We start from the raw sequence: 20851 nt of genomic DNA, 5'->3' as shown, positions 1-20851 counted from the left end.
CCCCACTGTGTTCTTTATTATTTCCTTCTACTAACGTTAGGCTTTGTTCTTGTTCTAGGCCCTTTATGTGTAAGGTTAGATTGTTTATTTGAGATTTTTGTTTCTCAAGGTGTACCTATCTCTAAATTTTCCTCTTAGAACTGTTTTTGCTGGATCCTAAAGATTTTGGATAGGTGTTCATTTTCCTTTGTCTTCACAAATTTTTAATTTCCTCTTTGATTTCTTGGTTGATTTTTTGTTTAATAGCATGTTGTTTAGCCTCCACATCTTTGTGGTTTTTTTTTTTCCAGTTTTTTTCTTGTAATTGATTCCGTTTTGTATCATTGTGCCATGAAAAGATGTTTGATATGATTTTAATCTTAAATATATTAAGACTTGTTTTGTGGTCTAACATGTGATCTTTCCTGGAGAATATTCCATGTACATTTGAAAAGAATGTATACTATTATTTTTGGATGGAATGTTCTGTATATATCTGTCAAGTCCCTCTGGTCTAATGTGTTGTTCAAAAACACTTCATTTTCTGGCTGATCTATTCACTGATGTAAGTGGGACATGTTTAAAGTCCTCTATTGTTATTGTATTACTGTCAATTTCTCCCTTTACATCTGCTATTATTTGGTTTCTGTATTATTTGGTTTCTGTATTTAGGTACTCCCATATTGGGTGCATAGATATTTATAATCGTTTTATCCTCTTCTCTGAGAGAGATTTCTATATCATTATGTAATGCCCTTCTTTTTATTGTTACAATTATTGTTTTAAAGTCTTTTGTCAGGCACATGGGTGGTTCAGTGGTTGTCTGCCTTGGCTCAGATTGTGATCCTGGGGTCGTAGGATCGAGTCCCACACCAGGCTCCCCAGAGGGAGCCTGCTTCTCCCTCTGCCCTGTGTCTCAGCCTCTCTCTCTCTGTCTCTCATGAATAAATAAATAAAATCTTAAAAAGTCTATGTCTATTTTGTCTATGTATTGCTAACTGGCTTCTTTCTTTTCTCTTCCATTTACATGGAATATTTATTCCATCCCTTCACTTTCAGATGCATTTGTCTTAGGTCTGAAGTGAGTCTCTTATAGATAGCATATAAATGGGTCTTTTTTTTTTTTTTTTTTTTTTTTAAATACAGTCATCCGGTGTCTTTTGATTGCAGCATTTAGGGCATTTACATTTAAAGTGGTAGGCATGTACTTACTGCCATTTTGCTCATTGTTTCTGGCTATTTTTGCAGTTTTCTGTTCCTTTGCTCTTTCCTTGTGATTGATGAGTGTTAGTGTTATGCTTTTATTCTTAAAATAATTTTTTGTCTATCCATTTAGGTTTTTGGTTTGTAGTTATAATGTTTATAAATAACATCGTAAGAATATAGCAGTCTATGTTATTACTTAAATTCAAACATATTTAAAAATCACTAAATTTTTACTCCCCCTCTTCCATGTTTATGTTGTCATATTTTACATCTTCTTAAAATCCCCTTAATTTTTAGATATAACTGACTTCACTACTTTGTCTTTTAACCTTCATACTAGCTTTATAAGTGATTAGTCTACTACCTTTACTGTATGTTTGTTTTTAGTTATGAAATTTTTTCCTTTCATAATTTTCTTCTAATCATGACTTTTTTTTTCCACTTAAAGAAATCCCTTTAATATTTCTTGTAAGGCCTGTTTCATAGTTATGAACCTTTTTAAACTTTTTTTTTTTGGTCTGGGAAACTCTTTATCCTCTCCTTCAATTCTGAATAACCTTGTCAGGTGGAGTATTCATGGTTGTAGATTTTTTTCCTTCAGCACTTTAAATATATTGTACCACTTTCTTCTGGATTGCAAAGTTTCTGCTGAAAACTCTGCTTATAGCCCTATAGCATTTCCTTATATATATAACCAATAGCTTTCCTCTTGTTGCTCTTTAATTTTTCTCTTTATCTTTAATCTCTGATATCTTGATTATTATGTGTTGTGGTGTGGACCTGTTTGGGTTCATCTTGTTTGGAACTCTCTGTGCTTAACCTGGATTTTTATTTTCTTCCCCAGATTAAGGAATTCCCTAGCTACTATTTTTCTGCCCCTTTCTTCCTCTCCTCTTTCTTGGACCCCTAAAATGCGAATGTTAGTGTTTGATGTTCAAGAGATCTTTAACCTGTCTTCATTTAAAAAACATTTTTTTTTTGAAGATTTTATTTACTCATGAGGGAGAGAGACAGAGACATAGGCAGAGGGGAAGTAGGCTCCCTGCAGGGAGCGTGATGCAAGACTCAATCCTAGACCCCAGGATCATGCCCTGAGCCAAAGGCAGACACTACACCACTGAGCCACCCAGGTGCACCCCCCCATTTTTTTTGGTGTTCAGCATGGGTGCTTTTTAAATTCTGTCTTCATTTGCTGACCCATTCTGCATGTTCTATGTTGATTCCCTGTAGTATATTATTTCAGTTAATTGTATTTTCTTCAGTGCTGAATCTTTTAAAAATTATTTTCTATCTCTTGTTGATGTTAAGTTCATCTACTCTTCTCTCCAGTCCAGTGAGCATCTATTTTTATGATGATTACTTTGAACTCCTTACCAAGTGGGTTGGTTTCCTCTGTTTCATTTAGTTCTGAGATTTTTGTCTTGTTCTTTCATTTGCAGTATATTCCTAGGTCTCATTTTACTTGACTTTTTGTGTTTCTGTGAATTAGGTGGAATAGCTACTTTTAAACTTGAAGGAATGGTCTTGTGCATGGTTGTCTCCTGTGTAGATTGTGTGCTTGGTGACTGGCTGGCTGGAGGTGTGGATCGCAGGAATGGTGGCTGGCATGAGCAGGGGTCTAAGGACATTCTATGTTGGGCCTGCCCTGGTGGTATGCCCAAAGCTGAAATGGGCACAGGCTGGGCAGTTTCAGGGCTCTCTGTACAGTGTCTCCAACAGGACAGCTGAAGTGGGTGCAAGCTGGGTGTCTCCAGGTGTTCCTCTCATTTTCATGGGTTGCTGAAGCTCAGGCAGGGCACAGGTTGGAAAGATACCAGAGCACTCCATATGGGGTATCCTGGCAGGGCAGCTGGAGGCAAAATGAATGCAGGTTACGTGCCCTGGTAAGTTATGGGGAGCTGAAATGGTGCAGACTAGAGTATTTTAGTATGCTTTGTGCCTCTGTCACCTTGGTGAGATGGCTAGAGCTGTGTGCTACGCTGGAGCCACTTTGATGGAATGGCTGGATCTGGCATGGGCTGGGGCTCTGAGGTGGTAGGATTGACCCCTGGGCCTGTTCCCATCCATGCTATTGAGGTGGAAGGCAAATGTAAACTGCGATGCTCACCAATCCCTGCAATCCAGATAGCTCACCCAGCATTTCTAGTTTCCAGCTAGTTTCAACCTTTACTTATGCTCTTTAGACTATTCATGTTTTTATGGTATTTCTCCCAGCCAAGGTTGCCTACCCAGGTCTCCACATTTTTAACCAGTCCTCATCAGCTCCTCTTCTAACTCCTGCTTTTCTAAATCTCTGCCTGTAAGTTCAGAAGTGTTTACAAGTAATGTTAAACATTTACCAAAAGCATAATGGAAGAGACAGCAGTTGGTAGAACTCAGATGGCTTATACAAAAGGGAAGGAAGCCTTAACTTAAATGAAAAGCTTATTAGCGGCACCTATAAAAATCTTGCCATTAAGCAGCCTATTTATAGCTCTGAAAGAGCCCCTTATCTAAGCCCACATCATATCCTGGATTTCCACACATTTCATGGTTCATGTTTTTGTAAGTGGTGGTTTAGAAAGAAGTGGCCAAGGCAGGCTTTCTCCATCTTGAGCAGAAAGACTTATGAACAGCCTCAGGAATGAGCCAGATGGCAGAGGCATTCTAGGACCAGAAGCTGACTTCTTACTCATCCATGAGACCTGATGGGTAGGAAACTAGCCTTTGGATCAAGTAACAGCAGTTGTATTCTAAGTGAGAATGTGAGTCTGAGCTCAGCTGCAACTGCTTCCACCAGGGATAATGCCCTTTGCTCTTCTCTATGCTTATAGTTCCGTTCCTAAAATCCTGGATTCTCAGTTGTGCTCAGGTGGTAAAGCTCAGGAAAGGTGGTGCTTCCTTTCCGAGTTCTGGTTTTCAGGATGAGAAGAATATAGCTAAAAGATCTTAGAACTAAAGAGAAGTGTCAGTTGAGACTTGTCTGTAATTGAAGGACAGAGTGTGATCTGAGTCGTTACTCAATGTAGCCCAGAACAGTAGACTCAGCAGCTCCTGGGAGCTTTCTAGAAGTGAACATAGGCACTACTCCAGGCACACTGAACCAGTAAGAATGTGTACATCCTAGGATCCCAACACATCTAGATGCAGGTTAGTTTGACAAGAACTGTCCTAGAATCATTTAGATAAAGTCAGAGCTCTGAGAAAAGTGGACTGACCAATGAAGAAGATGGTTATGTTACAAGAGGCTGGATCAATATCTCTTTCCTCCTGCCAAAGACATGGGTTGGCAATAGCTCTTGGCTGGGCTTGCTGATTCACAATCCTACATCTCATCTCTAGTTAGAGTACACACAGCACCCAAGTTACCAGTATCCCCCTTGTGACCACTGACTCATACAGCAGCAGTCTAGAGTAAAAGAAAAATCCACTTCCAGGGGTCCTTTTATCCATCCAGCAGGTACCTCCCCTCCGCAAGGGGGTTGACAGCTTCTAAGGGAGAGGAGGCACCTGTTTTGAGACCAGGCTTCTAAAAACATCTGAGGATTGGAATGAAGAAATAAGGACATGGAGGATCTGGGCTAATTACAACAATTCCCATTCACCCTCCATTTAGCTGTGGAACTCATACATTCAAGAGCTGTCAGAATGCTAATTCCATTCTTTTATTTCCTCATACCACAAACATTTTTAGTTTATCTGCCTTTTTACAACCTCATTTACACAAGCAAACTGCAAATGAAAAACACACATCCTTTAATTCTCCAAATACATGTATGAAACATCGCACAAAGCCTAGTATTGACAAACAGGCTCAGCTGAAGCAGCTTTAGCGCAGTTTGTTAAAATTAGCATTATGGTTTAAATATTTATGCCTGTGAAGGTTTGGATGATCTACTATACACAGTTATTTCAGCAGCAGGTAGGACCTAACTGAGGAAAAAAACCAACAGAAAGCACTAACGACGATTGTGTAAACTTAAAACTTAGTGCACATCATGATTCACTGATGATTTTCATAGAGAAAAGCAAGCATTATGTGGAATAGTTCCCAGATAAAACCTAGAATGGTTTTTGGGAGAATGTCAATATGCTTACTGGAAACGAGAGAAAAAGTAACAAAACAAGAACCCCAGCAACTGCATTTGATTTGAAGATTTAAGTATATAAAGAGCAATCAAGGGTCATAAGAGAAGGGCTGGTGCCATTTCTGACATTACTCTTGGTATACTCTTGGTATACACAGGAAGAGAAACCATTCTGCCCCTTTTTTAAATTAAGAAAAAAAAATTCCCCCCTAATCTCCATAGGGGAACTCAGAGTTAATAGTCTTCTTTCCTCCTCCTACAAATTTCTCTTTAAACTTAATGCCTAAATAAGCAAACTTAAAAGAAGAAAAGTACCTTTTATAACAGCCTTCAGTTCAACGGATTTTATTTAGCAGTGAAAGCTTGAGGCAGGATGACCAAGCTGTTAGCTATTCCAATTACAAAAGAAACATCATAGACAAGGTGCCAGAAACCCAAGGTCGCTGTGAAGCATTTCAATGGATTCAAGAGTGACTTTAAGTATACAACAGTGGAGAGGACTCAAAGTAACAAGACTAATTGTTTTTAAAGGGAAGTGATAGATTTCAGTGAATCAGGTCCCAGGTAAAGTCTTTCAAAAAGCCAAAAATTTACAGGAAACATCTTAAACTCTGGAATGCAGGTATAGTACAGTTACCAGTACATTACATTTACAAAACTGCTTAGACAGTAGGTATATTCCAGAGTAAGAATTGAAAAATGTACAAGCCAGTTCACAATGACTTTAGATACAATGTTATTAAAATACATTGTTAATCATAAAAATATTTTACTATGTACATGTACACTGTATAAACTCTAGGTTTAACTACTGAAGGAAAGCCTCTAAATCCGTCTCTGGCCACTGGTCCAACAAACAGTGCCATTCTAGAATTTGGTCTTCATACCACACACAGGGGCTGAGGAGTACTGCATTCAGTTCTTCAATAAAATAGTAAGAGTTTTTCCTTCTGCAGAATGTCTAGTTGGAAGAGTCAGTTTTACTTCCACTATATTTTACTTTCCTAAATGCTGGTCCAAGTAACTCTGGACATTCACATAATTCATTTGCAATTTGGTTACACTTTAAAATAAGGCTGTAGTTCATTTCATCAGTTATCACACTGTCTTGCTTGTAGTCAGGATGGTTTGCAATAAACTCTCTCATCCACCTGGCAACTGTCATTAGTTCGCCTTGCGGGGAAAAAATTAAGACAACGTAAGTTAACAGAAGTGTCTTTTTTAAGCAAGGTGACAATTTAGTGACCAGCATAAACACAATCCTGAAGAGAAATGAGTAGGACCTTGGTGTGCCCACATGGCAGAGGCTGGGGAAAATGTTTTCCAGTGCGTTTGAAGAATTCCTCTTGGGAAAGAATTTTAGGTTGCAGGTAGGCAACGAGAACACACATCCCGAGGTTAGATGTTACTCACACAGGGACACTGCCAGCTCTTCTGAAACGAGGAGCCGCTAAGATGTCATGGACGTGAGGACGATAGCTAATACTGACATGTGACATAGAAGTTGGTAAGTGGATCCTAGGAGTTCTCATCACAAGGAAAAACTTTCTTTTTATTCTATGTAAGAAAATCCTAACTGAGCCTACTGTGGTAATCATTTCACAATATATAAAAATCAAACCATGATGCTGTAAGGCCTTACACTTCTACTGTGATGCATGTCAATTATCCCTCAACAAAACTGGAAAGAAATCCAAAAACAGGAGCTGGCAGGTGTACTAGAGCATGTGTCCTCCCCATTTGACCAAAAAGCTGCAGACTTAGGGCTAACACATGGTTCTGGAAACTTCAGACTCTATAGTTCCTAACGGTATCTGGTAGGGCTAGCTCTCCACTTCATTTCTCTTTAGAATATCCATGATATCCATGTTATTTTCATTTGGTCATTCTTCCAGATGAAGGTTAAAATAACTTCCAAAGTAAAAATAAATAAAAAATTAAAAAAATAAAAGACCCCATTTAGCTATTCATTAAACTACATAAAATTTAAGAGAGTAAACTTCTGGATAATATCCATGCTAAGATGTTTCCTCTCATCAAGTAGATCAGGGTTCTGATAGGTTGTTCTCCTCTGTCCAGTTTGCTCTTTTTTTGGGCAGCGGGGAGAGCAAAATTCATTTCTTCATTTGCATGAGGAAGAAATTTCCGATTTTTGTGGTTTTTTTTTTTTTTTTTTTTTAAGATTTTATTTACCAAAGAGGTGGTGAAAATAAGCACAGGTAGAATGAATGAAGGGAGAGACTGGCAGACATGCCCTTTGGGGGGTAGAGCCACCATGACTCCAGAAAGTTTATGGAAGCCTCAAGGGAAACATAGAGGACATTAATGTTATGCTGACAGCTCCCTTGTGCCAGGCCCTTGTTAAGCATGATCAACATCATCTCAAAGTGGACAAAAAGATGGGGGTTCTGGGGTGCTCACTCTATGGAAGCAGGCTGAAGAACCAGATGCCCTAGCTCTCACTCCTGTAACCTAGACTTACTTAGCCCTAAAGAGGGAGCCCATGATGATGTATAACAAATAGCTGCCCATAAAGGACTAGTAGGCAATCTGCATACTCTAGTCATTGTCTAAGATGCAGCACTGCCTTATGAACCAATAAGAGAAAAAACGGTCATCGATTATGAGGTGTAGCCCATTGCAGAGACGTCAAATGTGAAAGAATGCACAGATAAAATAATGCAGTCTTTTCAAGTATACCATAAGAAACTGAATATTGTAAGATTGTGAGGTTCTACCCACATCAAAATTTAAAAGCAAAACAAAGCAAAAGATGCCATACCAGATGCTCTCTTCTTAATTAGCTTTAGGTAGTTCAGAATACTACATCTGGTGTCCACATCCACTTCCATGTTTTCAAGGTAAGAGTTCAGAATTGGGATCAGCCCAGGAAACACACCTTCCTACAAGAAGCAGGACACATCGTTAGCACTCTGGCCATGGGTGTAGGTGGTGAGGTGTGCATAGCAGGGTCCTTACCTTCCCGTTGATGATGGTGTCTATGCTCATCAGGGTATACTCCTCTACAGCCACTTCTGTGCTGTTCTGGGCCTTGCCGTAGCCATCTACTACAGTGTTGCCACCTGCCAGAGGAGAGGACAGAGGCACCTGAGCAGCCTGTTGTAACCTGAAGTAAGTGACCCTAGAAATCCAAGAGAATGTAATACCTTTGCAAATATCTTTCCTGAAATAAAACATTCCCCGCAAGACAGCATCTCGTTTCTGTGCAACTTTCATATTTTCATCAACCTAAGGGAAAAAGATAATCATGGCTACATCAGAACATTCTCGATCCAACATAGAAGTTGTGGTGCCCTCCTCACTTTTACAATTAAGACTCACCCTGTAAGAATCCTGCTTTCCCCTTCAACAATTTCTGGTTGAGGAACAGACTTTTCACTTTTTTTTTCTAATTTTTATTTATTTATGATAGTCACACAGAGAGAGAGAGAGGCAGAGACATAGGCAGAGGGAGAAGCAGGCTCCATGCACCGGGAGCCCGACGTGGGATTCAATCCCGGGTCTCCAGGATCGTGCCCTGGGCCAAAGGCAGGTGCTAAACCGCTGCGCCACTCAGGGATCCCAGACTTTTCACTTTTATGTGAGCCTGTGTCATTCAACCAGATTGGCATGTGCTTTTTAACAAATTTAGAATTCCTCCGTTCTTATCTTAAAACCCACACACACACACACCAAAAACATTCACATAGGCTGCCTGCACTACAAAGCACCTTTGTGACTAAGTCTGGTAAGAAGGAGGGCAAGGGCTTGGTTCTCTTCACACAGCACAGTGACTCACCCAAGATGCCAGGGTAACCAAATGTAGAACCCAGAGAGAACTTCTGGTTCAGTGCTGTGCCCTCCCTACCACTGGGGTTTTCCTGCCTCATTGTGGTGAGATGAAGAGGTAATAGGTTGTCAGATATGGAATAAGGAAGGTTAGCCCTCTAAGAACAGAGGGTCCATCTGGTAGTTCTGGCTACACCAACTATACAGGTGTCCAAAAAACTTAAAAATATATATATATACCTATGAGCACCTGGATGGCTCAGGTGGTTAAGTATCTGACTTTTGATCTCAGGTCAGCTCTTGACCTCAGGGCCAGGAGTTCAGGCCCCACGTTGGGCTCCATGGTGGGCAAGGAGCCTACTCAAAAAAAAAAAAAATATATATATATATATGTAGATATATATACACACACACACACTCAGCAGTAAGACAGCTGGATCATGTGGTATGCCCAGGCCACACATCAGATCAGTTAAACCAGAGCCTGTTTTATGGGCCCCAGCTATCAGTATCTTTATTTCATTCAAAGCTTTGTTGATACACAATGTTATTTTAGTTTCTGGTGTACAAAATAGCACTTTCTCATTTTGCTCATTTCCTCACCACCTCCCCTCTGGCACCCATCAGTTTGTTCTTTGTATTTATGGGTCTGATTCTGTTTTTGGTTCATTTTGCTTTTTTTAGATTCCACATAGAAGTGAAATCATAAGGAATTTGTCTTTCTCTGACTTAGAATAATATTCTCTGGGTCCATCCATGCTGTTGCAAATGGCAAGATCTCATTCTTCTTTATGGCTGAGTACTATTCTGTTGTATATATATATATATACCACAACTTTTTTCTCCATCTATTTATTGATAGACACTTGGATTGCTTCCATATCTTGGCTACTGTAAATGTTGCAATAAACATAGCAGGGGTGTATGTATTTTTGAATTCATGTTTTCATTTTCTTTGGGTAATAGCCAGTAGTGGAATTACTGAATCACATGGTAATTCTAATTTTTTGAGGAACCTCCATACGGTTTTTCACAGTGGCTGCACTAACTTACATTCCCACCAACAGTGTACAAGGATTCCTTTTTCTCATTCTCACCAATATTTCTTGTGTTACTGATTCTAGCCATTTTGACAGGTCTAAGGTGGTATCTTATAGTGGTTCTGATTTGCATTTCCCTGATGGTGAGGGATGCTTACATCTTGGCCATCTGCAGGTCTTCTTTGGAAAAATGTCTATTTGGGTCCTCTGTACATTTTTTAATAAGGTTGTTTTTTGTGTTCGTGTGTGTTGAAGCTTTTTAAATATATTTTGAATATTAACCCTTATCAGATATAATTGCAGATGTTTTCTCCTGTTCAGTATGTTGCTTTTGCTGATGTTTTCTTTTTATTTGATGTGGTTTCAGTAGTTGATTTTTGTTCACTTCCACTGCCAGAGATGTACCTAGAAAAATATTGCTAAGGTACACATCAAAGATTACTACTTATGTTTTCTTTTATGAATTTATGGTTTCAGGTCTCACATTTAGGTCTTCAACCCAATTTAAGTTTATTTTTGTGTGTGGTGTAAGAAAATGGTCTGGTTTCATTCTTTTGCATATAGCTGTCCAGTTTCTCCAGCATTGTTTATTTTGAAGAAACAGTCTTTTCCCCATTGTATATTCTTGCCTCCTTTGTCACAGATTGGCCGAATAAAAATGGGTTTATTTTAGGGCTCTCTATTCTGTTCCATTGCCCAATGTGTCTATTTTTGGGCCAGTACCTTATTGCTTCCATTACAATAGCTTTGCATGTAATACATTTTAATATCTGGGGCTTAAAGAACAGAGAACAAAGCTGGAGGTATCACACTCTCAAGATTGCTTTGGCTATTTCAGGGAGGTTTTTATTGTTGTTCCAAACAAATTTTAGGGCTATTTTAGTTCTATGAAAAATACTATTAGTATTTTGATAGAGACTGCACTGAATCCACAGGTTGGTTTGGGTAGCAGGGACATTTTAACAATTTTCTTTCAGTCCATCAGCATGGTATGTCCTTCCATTTGTTAGTGTCATCTTCGCTTTCAGTGTGTTTTATAGTTTTCAGAGTACAGGTTTTATACTCCTTAAGTTTAATTCCTAGGTATTTTTTTTCCTTTTGGCTTAACTGTATGTAAAATGGTTTTCTTTCTGCTTTGTTATTAGCATATAGAAATGCAATGGATTTCTGTGCATTTTTATATCCTGCAGCTCTACTTAAGCCGTTAATTCAAATAGTTTTTTGGTGTAGTCTTTAGAGTTTTTCCCAATGGTATCATGTCATCTACAAAGGATGAGTTTTACTTATCCTTTACCAATTTGGATGCCTTTTTTTTTCTTGTCAAATTGCTGGGACTAGGAGGGCTTTCCAGGACTCCATTGAATAAAAGTGGTGAGAGTAGACATCCTTGTCTTGTTTCTGATCTTCAAGAAAAAGCTCTTTTTCACCACTGAATATGGTATTATTCATGTCGTTCATATTAATATGATGTTATTCATATTCGAAACTGGGCTTTTTCATACATGGCCTTTATTGAGATATGTTCCCTTTAAGTCCACTTTGCTGGGAGTATTCATGAGTGGATGTTGAGTTTTGCCAATGTTTTTTTTTTTTTTTGCATCCACTGAAATGATTTTTATCTTTCATTAATGTGGTATATTACACTGACTGATTTGCAAATACTGAACCATCCTTGCATCCCCAGAATAAATCTCACTTGATCGTGAATGATCCTCTTAGTGTGTTATTGAATATGGTTTGCTAGTATTTTGAAGATTTTTGCATCTATATTCATCTTCAAAGATACCTCTAGTATCTTCATGTGGTTTTAGTAATGTATTATTTGGAAGCTCTTCTTCCTTTTTTTTTTGTAACAGTTTGAGGAGAATAGGAATTGGTAGAATTCACCTATAAATCTATCTGATCCTGAACTTTTGAGTTTTTGGATTATCAATTCATCATCACCACTAGTATTTTGTCTGTTCATATTTTTCTATTTCTTCCTGATTCAGTTTTAGAAGATTCTGTTTCTAAGAATTTACACATTTCTTCTTGGTTGTCTAAATTGTTGGCATAGAATTTTCTTCAGTAGGCTCATAATCCTTTGTATTTCTGTGGTGTCAGCTGTTACTTCTTTTCTGATTTTACTTGTATCCTTTTTTATACTCAAGGAGTCTAAAGGAGTTTCAATTTATCTTTTCTAAGAACCAGCTCTTGGTTTCATTGATCTTTTCTATTTTTTTAGTGTCCATTTCACTTATTTCTGTTCTGATTTGTATTTCTTTCCTCCTACTAACTTTGGGCTTTGTTCTCCTTTCTCTAGTCCTTTTAGATATAAGGCTGTTTGGAATTTTTCTTGTTTCTTGAAGTAGGCTTGTATCACTAAGTTTCCCTCCTAGGAATTGCTTTTTCATTCTGTCTCCCAAATTTGGACCACTGGATTTTCATTTTCACTTGCTTCCACAAACAAAAAAAGTCCTCTTTACTGTGAATTCTTTTTTTCTCCCCCATGAGTTTTTAAGACTCTTAAAGCAGAGCTTTGGAAACTTTTCAGTCCCTTATTTCCCATAATGAAATCACAGGAGCATCTTAACATGTACAAACTCAAGGGTCACGTTCAACTAGGATGGATGGTGCCAGGTTTTTGAATAGAGCCTATCTCCCCACTCAATTTCTATAGTTATGGTTTTATTTTTTTAATTTTTTTTTTATGATAGTCACAGAGAGAGAGAGAGAGAGAGAGAGAGAGAGAGAGAGAGAGAGGCAGAGACATAGGCAGAGGGAGAAGCAGGCTCCATGCACCAGGAGCCCGATGTGGGATTCGATCCCGGGTCTCCAAGATCGTGCCCTGGGCCAAAGGCAGGCGCCAAACCACTGCACCACCCAGGGATCCCCTGTTATGGTTTTATTTTAAAGAGACAGAACCTTCTGAATAATCTACACTACTAGGCACATATCCAAATAACAGCCTAAAATTTCATCAAGGCTATAAACAGGTTTTCATTTCTACCTAGTATTTTTTTTCTTGGTCTGGACTGAAGTTCATAAAGAGCACTATTTTGTTTTTATAAGTTTCTCTTTAAAAGTATATTTTATTACTGCACTTTAGAGTCTCAGTTTGCTAAGGTTTACTTCAAATCTCTTATTAAAGAATTTAAAGCTAGGATTTTCCCTTTAGAGACTAGCTTTGCCAGCATCCTAGTTTTGAGTTCGCCTAAAACCTACCAGGAAAACAATTTTAAAATTTCCAACAGTTAAATTTCCCTTGAACATCTTTTTGTTGAATTTTGGTAGGAATGCCATCCTGTATGGTGTTTACTTTTGAGGAGTGAAGATTTTTATTTGTTAACTTTTTAAAATCTTCCTCAGAGCCCTTGAAAAAACATGCGCTGTGGTAAGTGATTTGTGATCTTAAAGACTATACAACCTAGCTTATTAACCATGCCATTTAATTCCCCAACAGCCTTTCTCCTCCTTTGGTTATATGGCCTGTCAAGTATTGAGTAACAGATAAGGCACTCAGCTAGGTGAATCCCATCGGTTTTTACAACCATGCACTTATCCTCAGTTCTACACATGCAAATGGAGGCATTGTGATGGTAAATACCTTGTTCAGGGTAAAAAGCCAGTAAGGGGTACAGGTCATTTTATGAATTTAATGGTCACAAAACAGCCATATCAGAGCCACCACACTGCAGTGCCGTGATATTCTTTCGTGCTTCTGAGAAACATCTACTACACTTTAAGGCATAAAACAAAAATCACAGCTCTAACATCATTTTAGAAGAATACAGAAAACTGCTTTATCTAATACTTTATTCTCACATTTTTGTCTGTTACCCATTTGTCATCTCTGCTAGCTCTTTAAAAGGTCATTATATCTAGTTCTTTGCTTTCCATACTTGTCCTTGTTTTAGGGATGCAAACACCCTACATCATTATGTGGTTTTTTTATACCTGTTTCAGGTTTTTAATAGGATAGTTTAGTCTATTCAAATTTGTTTTCAGGGGGCAGCCCCGGTGGCATAGCGGTTTAGCGCTGCCTGCAGCCCGGGCTGTGATCCTGGAGACCTGGGATCGAGTCCCACCATTGGGCTCCCTGCATGGAGCCTGCTTCTCCCTCTGCCTGTGTCTCTGCCTCTCTCTCTCTCTCTCTGAATAAATAAATAAATCTTTAAAAACAAAACAAAACAAATTTGTTTTCATCTTATTCTCACCATGTTATGTTCTCCAGCTATACCAGAGCTATATCATCATTGTACCAATCCCTTGCCTCCCCCCTCCATCTTTTGTGGCACTGGCAATGGTCTCTTTGTTCTTTTCCCATTCCCTTTTAACTAGCAGGTTAGAAGTAAAAAAAAAAAAAAAAAAATCTTATTTCTGTACTATTAGTCTTTCTCTATCCCCGTGTATGTAAGAGTTCTGGCATTCTATTAGCCCTAATAATCTATTAAGTTTTGTTAGAATCACCTGGAATTTAAAGTTTAAGAAGGCAATTCCGTCTTCTTTACCCTTCAGGATTCTGTAGATTTTTCTCCAACTCTCAGCATTTAATGTTGGAGATGAGGAAGGATAACCATTTTTTTTTTCCCTCTTGGAACTATCTGATCTGAATTCTCTCTCCCATTCTGATGGCTTATTTTTCTCTTTAGGATTCAGAAATTCCTAGATTTGGGTTTAAATATTTCTGTCTCATCCTTAAGGTTCTCTTTCACTCTGGGAAAATTCTATTTCTCTGATTTCTGGATCTCATTTTTTTTATATAGCTCATTCTCTAGATTATTGTAAACACTGAACTTTCCAGAGCAATTCTCCAAGTTCAGTTTTTCCATGATTTCCATTTCCTTGTCATCCTGAGATAAATTTCAGTTTGGTTCCCTAAATCATTAACTTGGATCTTGAATAGCATCAGCTCTATTGGTGAACATACAGTTTTAAAAGCACAGTTTTTTTTGTTTTTTTTTTTAAAGCATAGCTTTTTCTAAGAACACTTTTCCAAATGCTCTCTCATCCATAGTGCTTGCTTGTGACCTTTCTCAGAATTTTTTCAAGGGCACTAATGAGAATTAAGAATTCTTTCCAGTTTCTTGAATTAACTATTTCACTGAGGGGAATGCATTCTGTAAACCCAGCTGGGCTCTTCCCTTAAGGCTATTAAAAGTTATCCATTTTCTATCGACTTTTAGACATCTATTCTTATTTGTTAACAAAGGCTTATTAGATGGGTAGCTGCCAGGGACTCTTCCTCACAGGGGCTAATCCCCCTAGCAGGTACACCCACATGGGCCAATGGCCGGCAGAACCCTATGGGTTACTTTTAGCCTGAGTGTTAAGAGCAGGCACACACAGGTTAATGGCCAAACTTCCCTCAGGGTGTGTGGGTGGGGACAGATGTGGGCTGGAGATACCCCTCATGGAGAAAGTCGAGAGTGAGGTGGGGGCAGATGGTGAGGTGGGCATTTATTTCTTCCTTTGGTGCTTGCTGTGACAGGGCTGTTCTATCTTTCCTTTCTTTGGCACTAAATCCTCAGCAGACCCCTCAACCTAGTCGAGCAACCTTTCCCAGCCACTTGCTGTGCCCAAGGACCCACTAGCCTTGGAATCAAAGGTCTCTGGTTATTTAGCTGCTGCCTCACAGTCTGGAATTGTTCCAAGGCTCTGCTGGGAAATTGTTCCTAGAGAGCTCCTTTTTTGGTTTTTGTTGGGCTGGAGCTGATGAGCTATTCATTGTTTTTCTGATAGTCCAGTCCACCTTCTTCAGACACATCTACAGTTTGGTTCCACTGAAGTAACCCTTCCCTGCATCCCAGCAGTTACAGTTACCCCTCTCCTCTTAACTTAATATCGTAACCAACATTGCAGTTGGGGGAAGATGAAATCAATTTGTGGATTCTCTCCCATCATTATCCTGAATTGAATGCTTCTAGAAATAAAGTAGTTATTCAACAGCAATCCTAAATCTCTTTCAAACAGGCTAAGGAGCTACTGTTAGCACTTTTTCTTTGCCAGGAATCTCTACTAACACAGTACAGAAATCTACAGCATAAACTTAGTTTAAAAGGAAAAAGAGTAGGGTGGAGGGAAAAGCATTTTATTCTAAATGGTAAAAATTCTCAATCAGGTCAGATCTGAAATACTTTACGTAAATAAGCAATAGATAGTAACCTGTAGATACCCAAACCCATTGCTATACCAAAACACATTCTTACCTTTGATAGTGGAATGAGAAAATCCAATTTGTATGAAAGGATCACTCTGGTAAGCAGCACCACAAACACCACATATGCAGAATTCTCAAAGTCTGTTAACTGAACCTAGACAAGCAGGAGCCCAAAGCAGTTAAGGACCAATCACACAACATGGTCTTCCCCAATAGGTCCCCTCCTTGGATCATGCCATTTCCAGGTCAGTTCCTACTTTGCCATGTGGGGCTCAGAAGCCCTCTGTCAATTCTCAGAAATCAATCCTTAGCTTTTGGATTTGCTTTTATCACACACACATGTGATCTGTATTTAAAGAGCCTCCGAGAAGAGCATTAAAAGGGTAATGGGCAGATGACAGGCATGCTGGAATCATTTCCTGCTGATGTGCATCTTACCTCCATGGGTCGGAATTCTACTCTCCATCCAATATCAGAGTTTGGAGGAGGGGGCTTAAATCTCATTGTCTGCCAATTTGTGGACTGGATATTCTAGAGTAAAAAAGCAGAAAAATCAACTTTCCACACATCTAGGAAAACAGTAAGATTGTTTGATAGTTACTAAGGGAAGGTTATTCACTGTTGATACCAAATACTTTTGAGTTTACAAATGCAAAAAGGTATAATTTAAGATTTCCTTGGTGTGTGACCTGCTGGGAAAACAAACAAGCATTTAGCAAAAGTTGGGTGATATGCTGGCAGCACAGCAATAATTGAGGCTTTTTTTTTTTAAATGCAGCATGTTTGAATTTTTCACCTTTATGCATGCAAGAGAAAATACTGAAAAAATGCAGAATCAGAGACAGAACTAATTAGAATCATAAAAATAAAAGTACTTTAAATCAATTTAAAATTTCTTAATTCTTTATTGCATGAGACAATGAAAGGCACAGGAGAGTTCTCCTATCACTAACTGCTCACAGGTACACTAACATCTTGGTTAATGAAGTGAAATGCATTTCAAACAGAGGAGATACCTCGAAATGGTCAGATTCATTGGCATCATCCAAGTGTATTTTCTCTTCAAACAAAGTCAGTGGGTCTCTAATGAAGAGGTGAGCAACATGCTGGGCCAGGAGACGATCAATGCCTGTTGAGAGGTTACACCAGATTCACGTCAAAGCTGCAGGCTTCACTTAAGTCCAGTAAGAAAACAAGACAGCTCCACAAGTTTGAAGACAGGGCATCTAGAAGCTTAGGAAATGGCTGGTTTGTTCAGTGTCCATGTGTCACCCAGGGTTTTATCCTACAGACCCTGAGGAAGTGCCAGGGGTTTATTTGCTATTTACACAATGCCTGGCAAGAGACTGGTGTAGACCTAGAGACAGACTTCCAAAGTAAGTTCCTTTGCTAAAAGTCAAGATCTCACAGCTACTTGGAATTTGAAACTTTAGAACAAGCACTCTCATATAAAAGAGACCTCACACTAAAAATAGAAACAAGACCAGAAGTCTTGAAAGAAAGTTCTAAAGACCAGAAAGTTCTAAAGAGTGCTGGAGAACTACAGACATACAATCAAATTTAGAGAAAAGGAGTGGCTGCTCACCTTCCTGCAGCAGTTGTTCGTAGATTTCTTTATCTATTGTCAAGTCGATGTCATTGTATTTCTCACCACACTCAGATAAGTAACTGTCTATAGAATCATAGCGGGATTTACTGATCCTATAGTTATTGTTCTTCAGTGGCTAAAATTGAAAAAAATACAAATGAATGCCATATAAAATGCTCTGGAAATAAGATAATGCCCCAACTACCTCTATTAAATGCTTATTTTTTTATGTAATAATTATATATAAATGTCCACCCTTAAGATCCAGAAAAGTTAATTGGGAAAACTTAAAAAAAAAAAAAGGAACTAATTTAAGTAGCTGTTCTCTGATAGGATTTAGATTTGTTTCATTTTATTTATTTATTTTTTTTTACAAAAAAGCAAATTGCCTTCATTCTTACTAGGCTAGGTACATAAATGCCAAGGTTGAAAACAAAATTCACGTACAACAAAGTCACATTAAAATAATTTCTCCTTTAAAGTTTAATTCTTCTTAGGCCACATGTCCAACAATATATGAACACTCACATGAAGACCAGAGCAGTGGTAGTACAGCCCCTGCTGAGAACATCAGAGGCACTTGAAAAGGCTCATTTAAAAATCCCTTCCAGGTCCCAGTTCTGGAGGTACTTGTTTATTAGATCTAAAATGGGCCTTGGTGTCTACATTTAAATGTTTCCACAGGTTGTTTTGATGCACAATCCAGGTTGGAGTGATACATCAACGTATGAATGGTACAGTCACCATTCAATATGCAAACAAGAGGCACAACCTATCCTTATTAGGCAAAGCTAACCCTTATATGGGGCAAAATAATCTTTGACAACAGATTCTGCAGCAGAATGCATCATATACAAAGCACTCACGTAGTGACGAAAAGCCTTTTGGTAACAACAACCCATCGGCACTTCCTTCCAAAATATTGGGGGGGGAGGGTGGGAAGCACCACTAAGTTTTAGAAAATGATGAAAAAGATTTCAACAAGATAAAAACTCCTCACCCAAACCAAAATCATTTTCCCCATATTCACCCCAAAACAAACACCATGACACCAAAGATAGGTTTATAACTTGTGAATTTCCTACCACATGTGACTTAACTCACTCTAGATAAAAATTTAAGAAAGACTTCAACATTGTAAGTAGTTACAATAACCCCATTTAACTCGATTTAAAAGAAGGTTATTAAGGAAAATCACTCCCACCTCCAGTCCTCTCTCCTCCCGAGTTCTATCATCTACAGATGCAGAAATCACTCCCCAGCGACAATCAATGTCTGACACATAGCCTCGGTAAAAAGGAGACGCAGCGCTCAAAGCCATCTAAAAACAAACAAGAGTCAGCACCTGCAGATTCAGTGTCACTTACATGCTGAGAAAAGTACCTTGCAGTTATCTCTGGTCTAGAATCTGTTTGGGCAAGCCCTATAGTTCTACTCCTCTGACTGTGCCTGCTTTTTCATAATGAAAGACACCAGAAGGGACTCAAGTCCCTGCATGGGATTCATTTAAATCATCCCCTCTATCACGTGAGAATGGGAAGGATGGAAGAAGGGAGGAACAGCTCCGCTCAAACTTGACACATTAACATGCAAGTCTCTTACTAACAACAGTAAACTTCTACAGCTTTCTTAGTCCATTACACCTCTAAATACGTACTAATGTTCATTTCTGAATAAAGTCTTAATTGGACTTAAATAGCACATAGTCAGCAAATGTGGCACAAGCACTCTCTACAAAGAGGTCATTTCTACTTACAACAATTGGACAGATAGTGGCCAACTGATCATAAAGGGATCTGGCCTCAGATATGCTGCAGGCTTGGAACGTTACCTGTTTAAGAACAACAAGTGATTAATGACAAATCATCAACGTCCTCCCCTAGGAGCAAAGTCTAAGGAGGAGGATGGCTGGGGAGGAGAGAGGGCATGGTGTGCAATGGTCACTCCACAGCTAACGCTTAACACAGGAATTTTGTTGAAAAGTTGCCTTGGGCAAATTTTGTCAAAAAATGGCATTGGATCGTGTTCACAAGTAATGTAAACAACCATTTCCTAAGTTAAATACAACTGAAATATCAGGAAAGGCAAGGAAGGCACTAAGTAAATATAGTTCAGCAAGGCATCATCTCTTCTGCTGGCTCATTTCCCTCCACAGCATCCCATGCTCTTCAGTTAGTTCAAGAGGGAGACACATTTTGGTACAGAAGGATAGAGATACTTATGATGGGTTCCAAAGTTCACTGGTAGCCAAGTATAAGGAATAGCTTGGGACAGGGTGAGACTGGAGGAAGGTATAACAGTTAAAATACTGCAGATGAGAAGGATGTAACACAGGAGGGCTGTGGGAGGAGGTAAACTAAAGTCAAAGCAGCAGCCACTGGGGGTGACTAGGGTACAGAGAACGAAGGTGTGACTGAGGGTTTGGCTTGGGTGTTCCTGGGACATGCAGTGAGTGGGGGCACCAGGACATGATGAGTGTACAAAGGAAAGGAGCAGATAAAGCAGCCCTTTAAGTGTCTGGGTCTCCAGGGCTGAAGTTCAGAAGGAAAAGTCTGAGATAGGAAAGTATTTAGGGAGTAGGCTCAGACAACATTCTGAAGATGGGCAGGATCACCCGGGAAGCCTGCACAAGAAGGTAAGTAGAACATTGTAGAGTTAGATCAAATCATTCTTTACTACAAATGTTCTAAAAACAATTACCCAAAAGAAACCAAAGAAGTGCTTCTTGCCTTGGGGTGGGGCAATGGAAGGGACTAGGAACACAAATCCTGGCTGGGTTAGCATATTGTATTAACCACAAACAGGGAACAGTTTTCATGTCCTCTGTTATTCAATAATGACATTTTGAACTTAGTGTTGGTGCAGGAAATAACTTAAGGGCTTAATCCCTAAAAGAGTAGCTGAGCGAATGTTTAGTATTATAATCTCAACCTGTTATTTCCCGTAGCTTTCGCCAGGCCTCAAGTTTCCTTTTTTAAACAGAGAACTTCTGTTGGGAGACTCACCATCTACCTGCAGAATTATATTCATGTCAGTGTGGTAA

The 20851-nt window shown here is 38.9% G+C and overlaps 1 protein-coding gene across 1 annotated transcript in view; it reads right to left on the bottom strand.

Moving 5' to 3' along the window:
- Positions 1-5581: 5581 nt before the first annotated feature.
- GCLC (glutamate-cysteine ligase catalytic subunit) overlaps positions 5582-20851 on the bottom strand; it is a 47871-nt gene continuing 32601 nt past the window's right edge. Inside the window, exons 7-16 of the mRNA XM_041743687.1 lie at positions 19565-19639; positions 19013-19129; positions 17806-17944; positions 17237-17349; positions 16659-16751; positions 16270-16374; positions 8420-8501; positions 8232-8335; positions 8035-8155; positions 5582-6425 (exon numbers count right to left, since the gene is read on the bottom strand). Coding sequence (XP_041599621.1) covers positions 6214-6425; positions 8035-8155; positions 8232-8335; positions 8420-8501; positions 16270-16374; positions 16659-16751; positions 17237-17349; positions 17806-17944; positions 19013-19129; positions 19565-19639 — 1161 coding nt within the window. The 3' untranslated portion in view covers positions 5582-6213. The remainder of the gene's footprint in view (positions 6426-8034; positions 8156-8231; positions 8336-8419; positions 8502-16269; positions 16375-16658; positions 16752-17236; positions 17350-17805; positions 17945-19012; positions 19130-19564; positions 19640-20851) is intronic.

This window comes from Vulpes lagopus, chromosome 1 (assembly GCF_018345385.1).
Source record: "Vulpes lagopus strain Blue_001 chromosome 1, ASM1834538v1, whole genome shotgun sequence".
NCBI classification, from domain to species: Eukaryota; Metazoa; Chordata; class Mammalia; order Carnivora; family Canidae; genus Vulpes; species Vulpes lagopus.
Note: the sequence above shows the minus strand (reverse complement) of the source record. Positions and strands in the feature narration are given on the sequence as shown.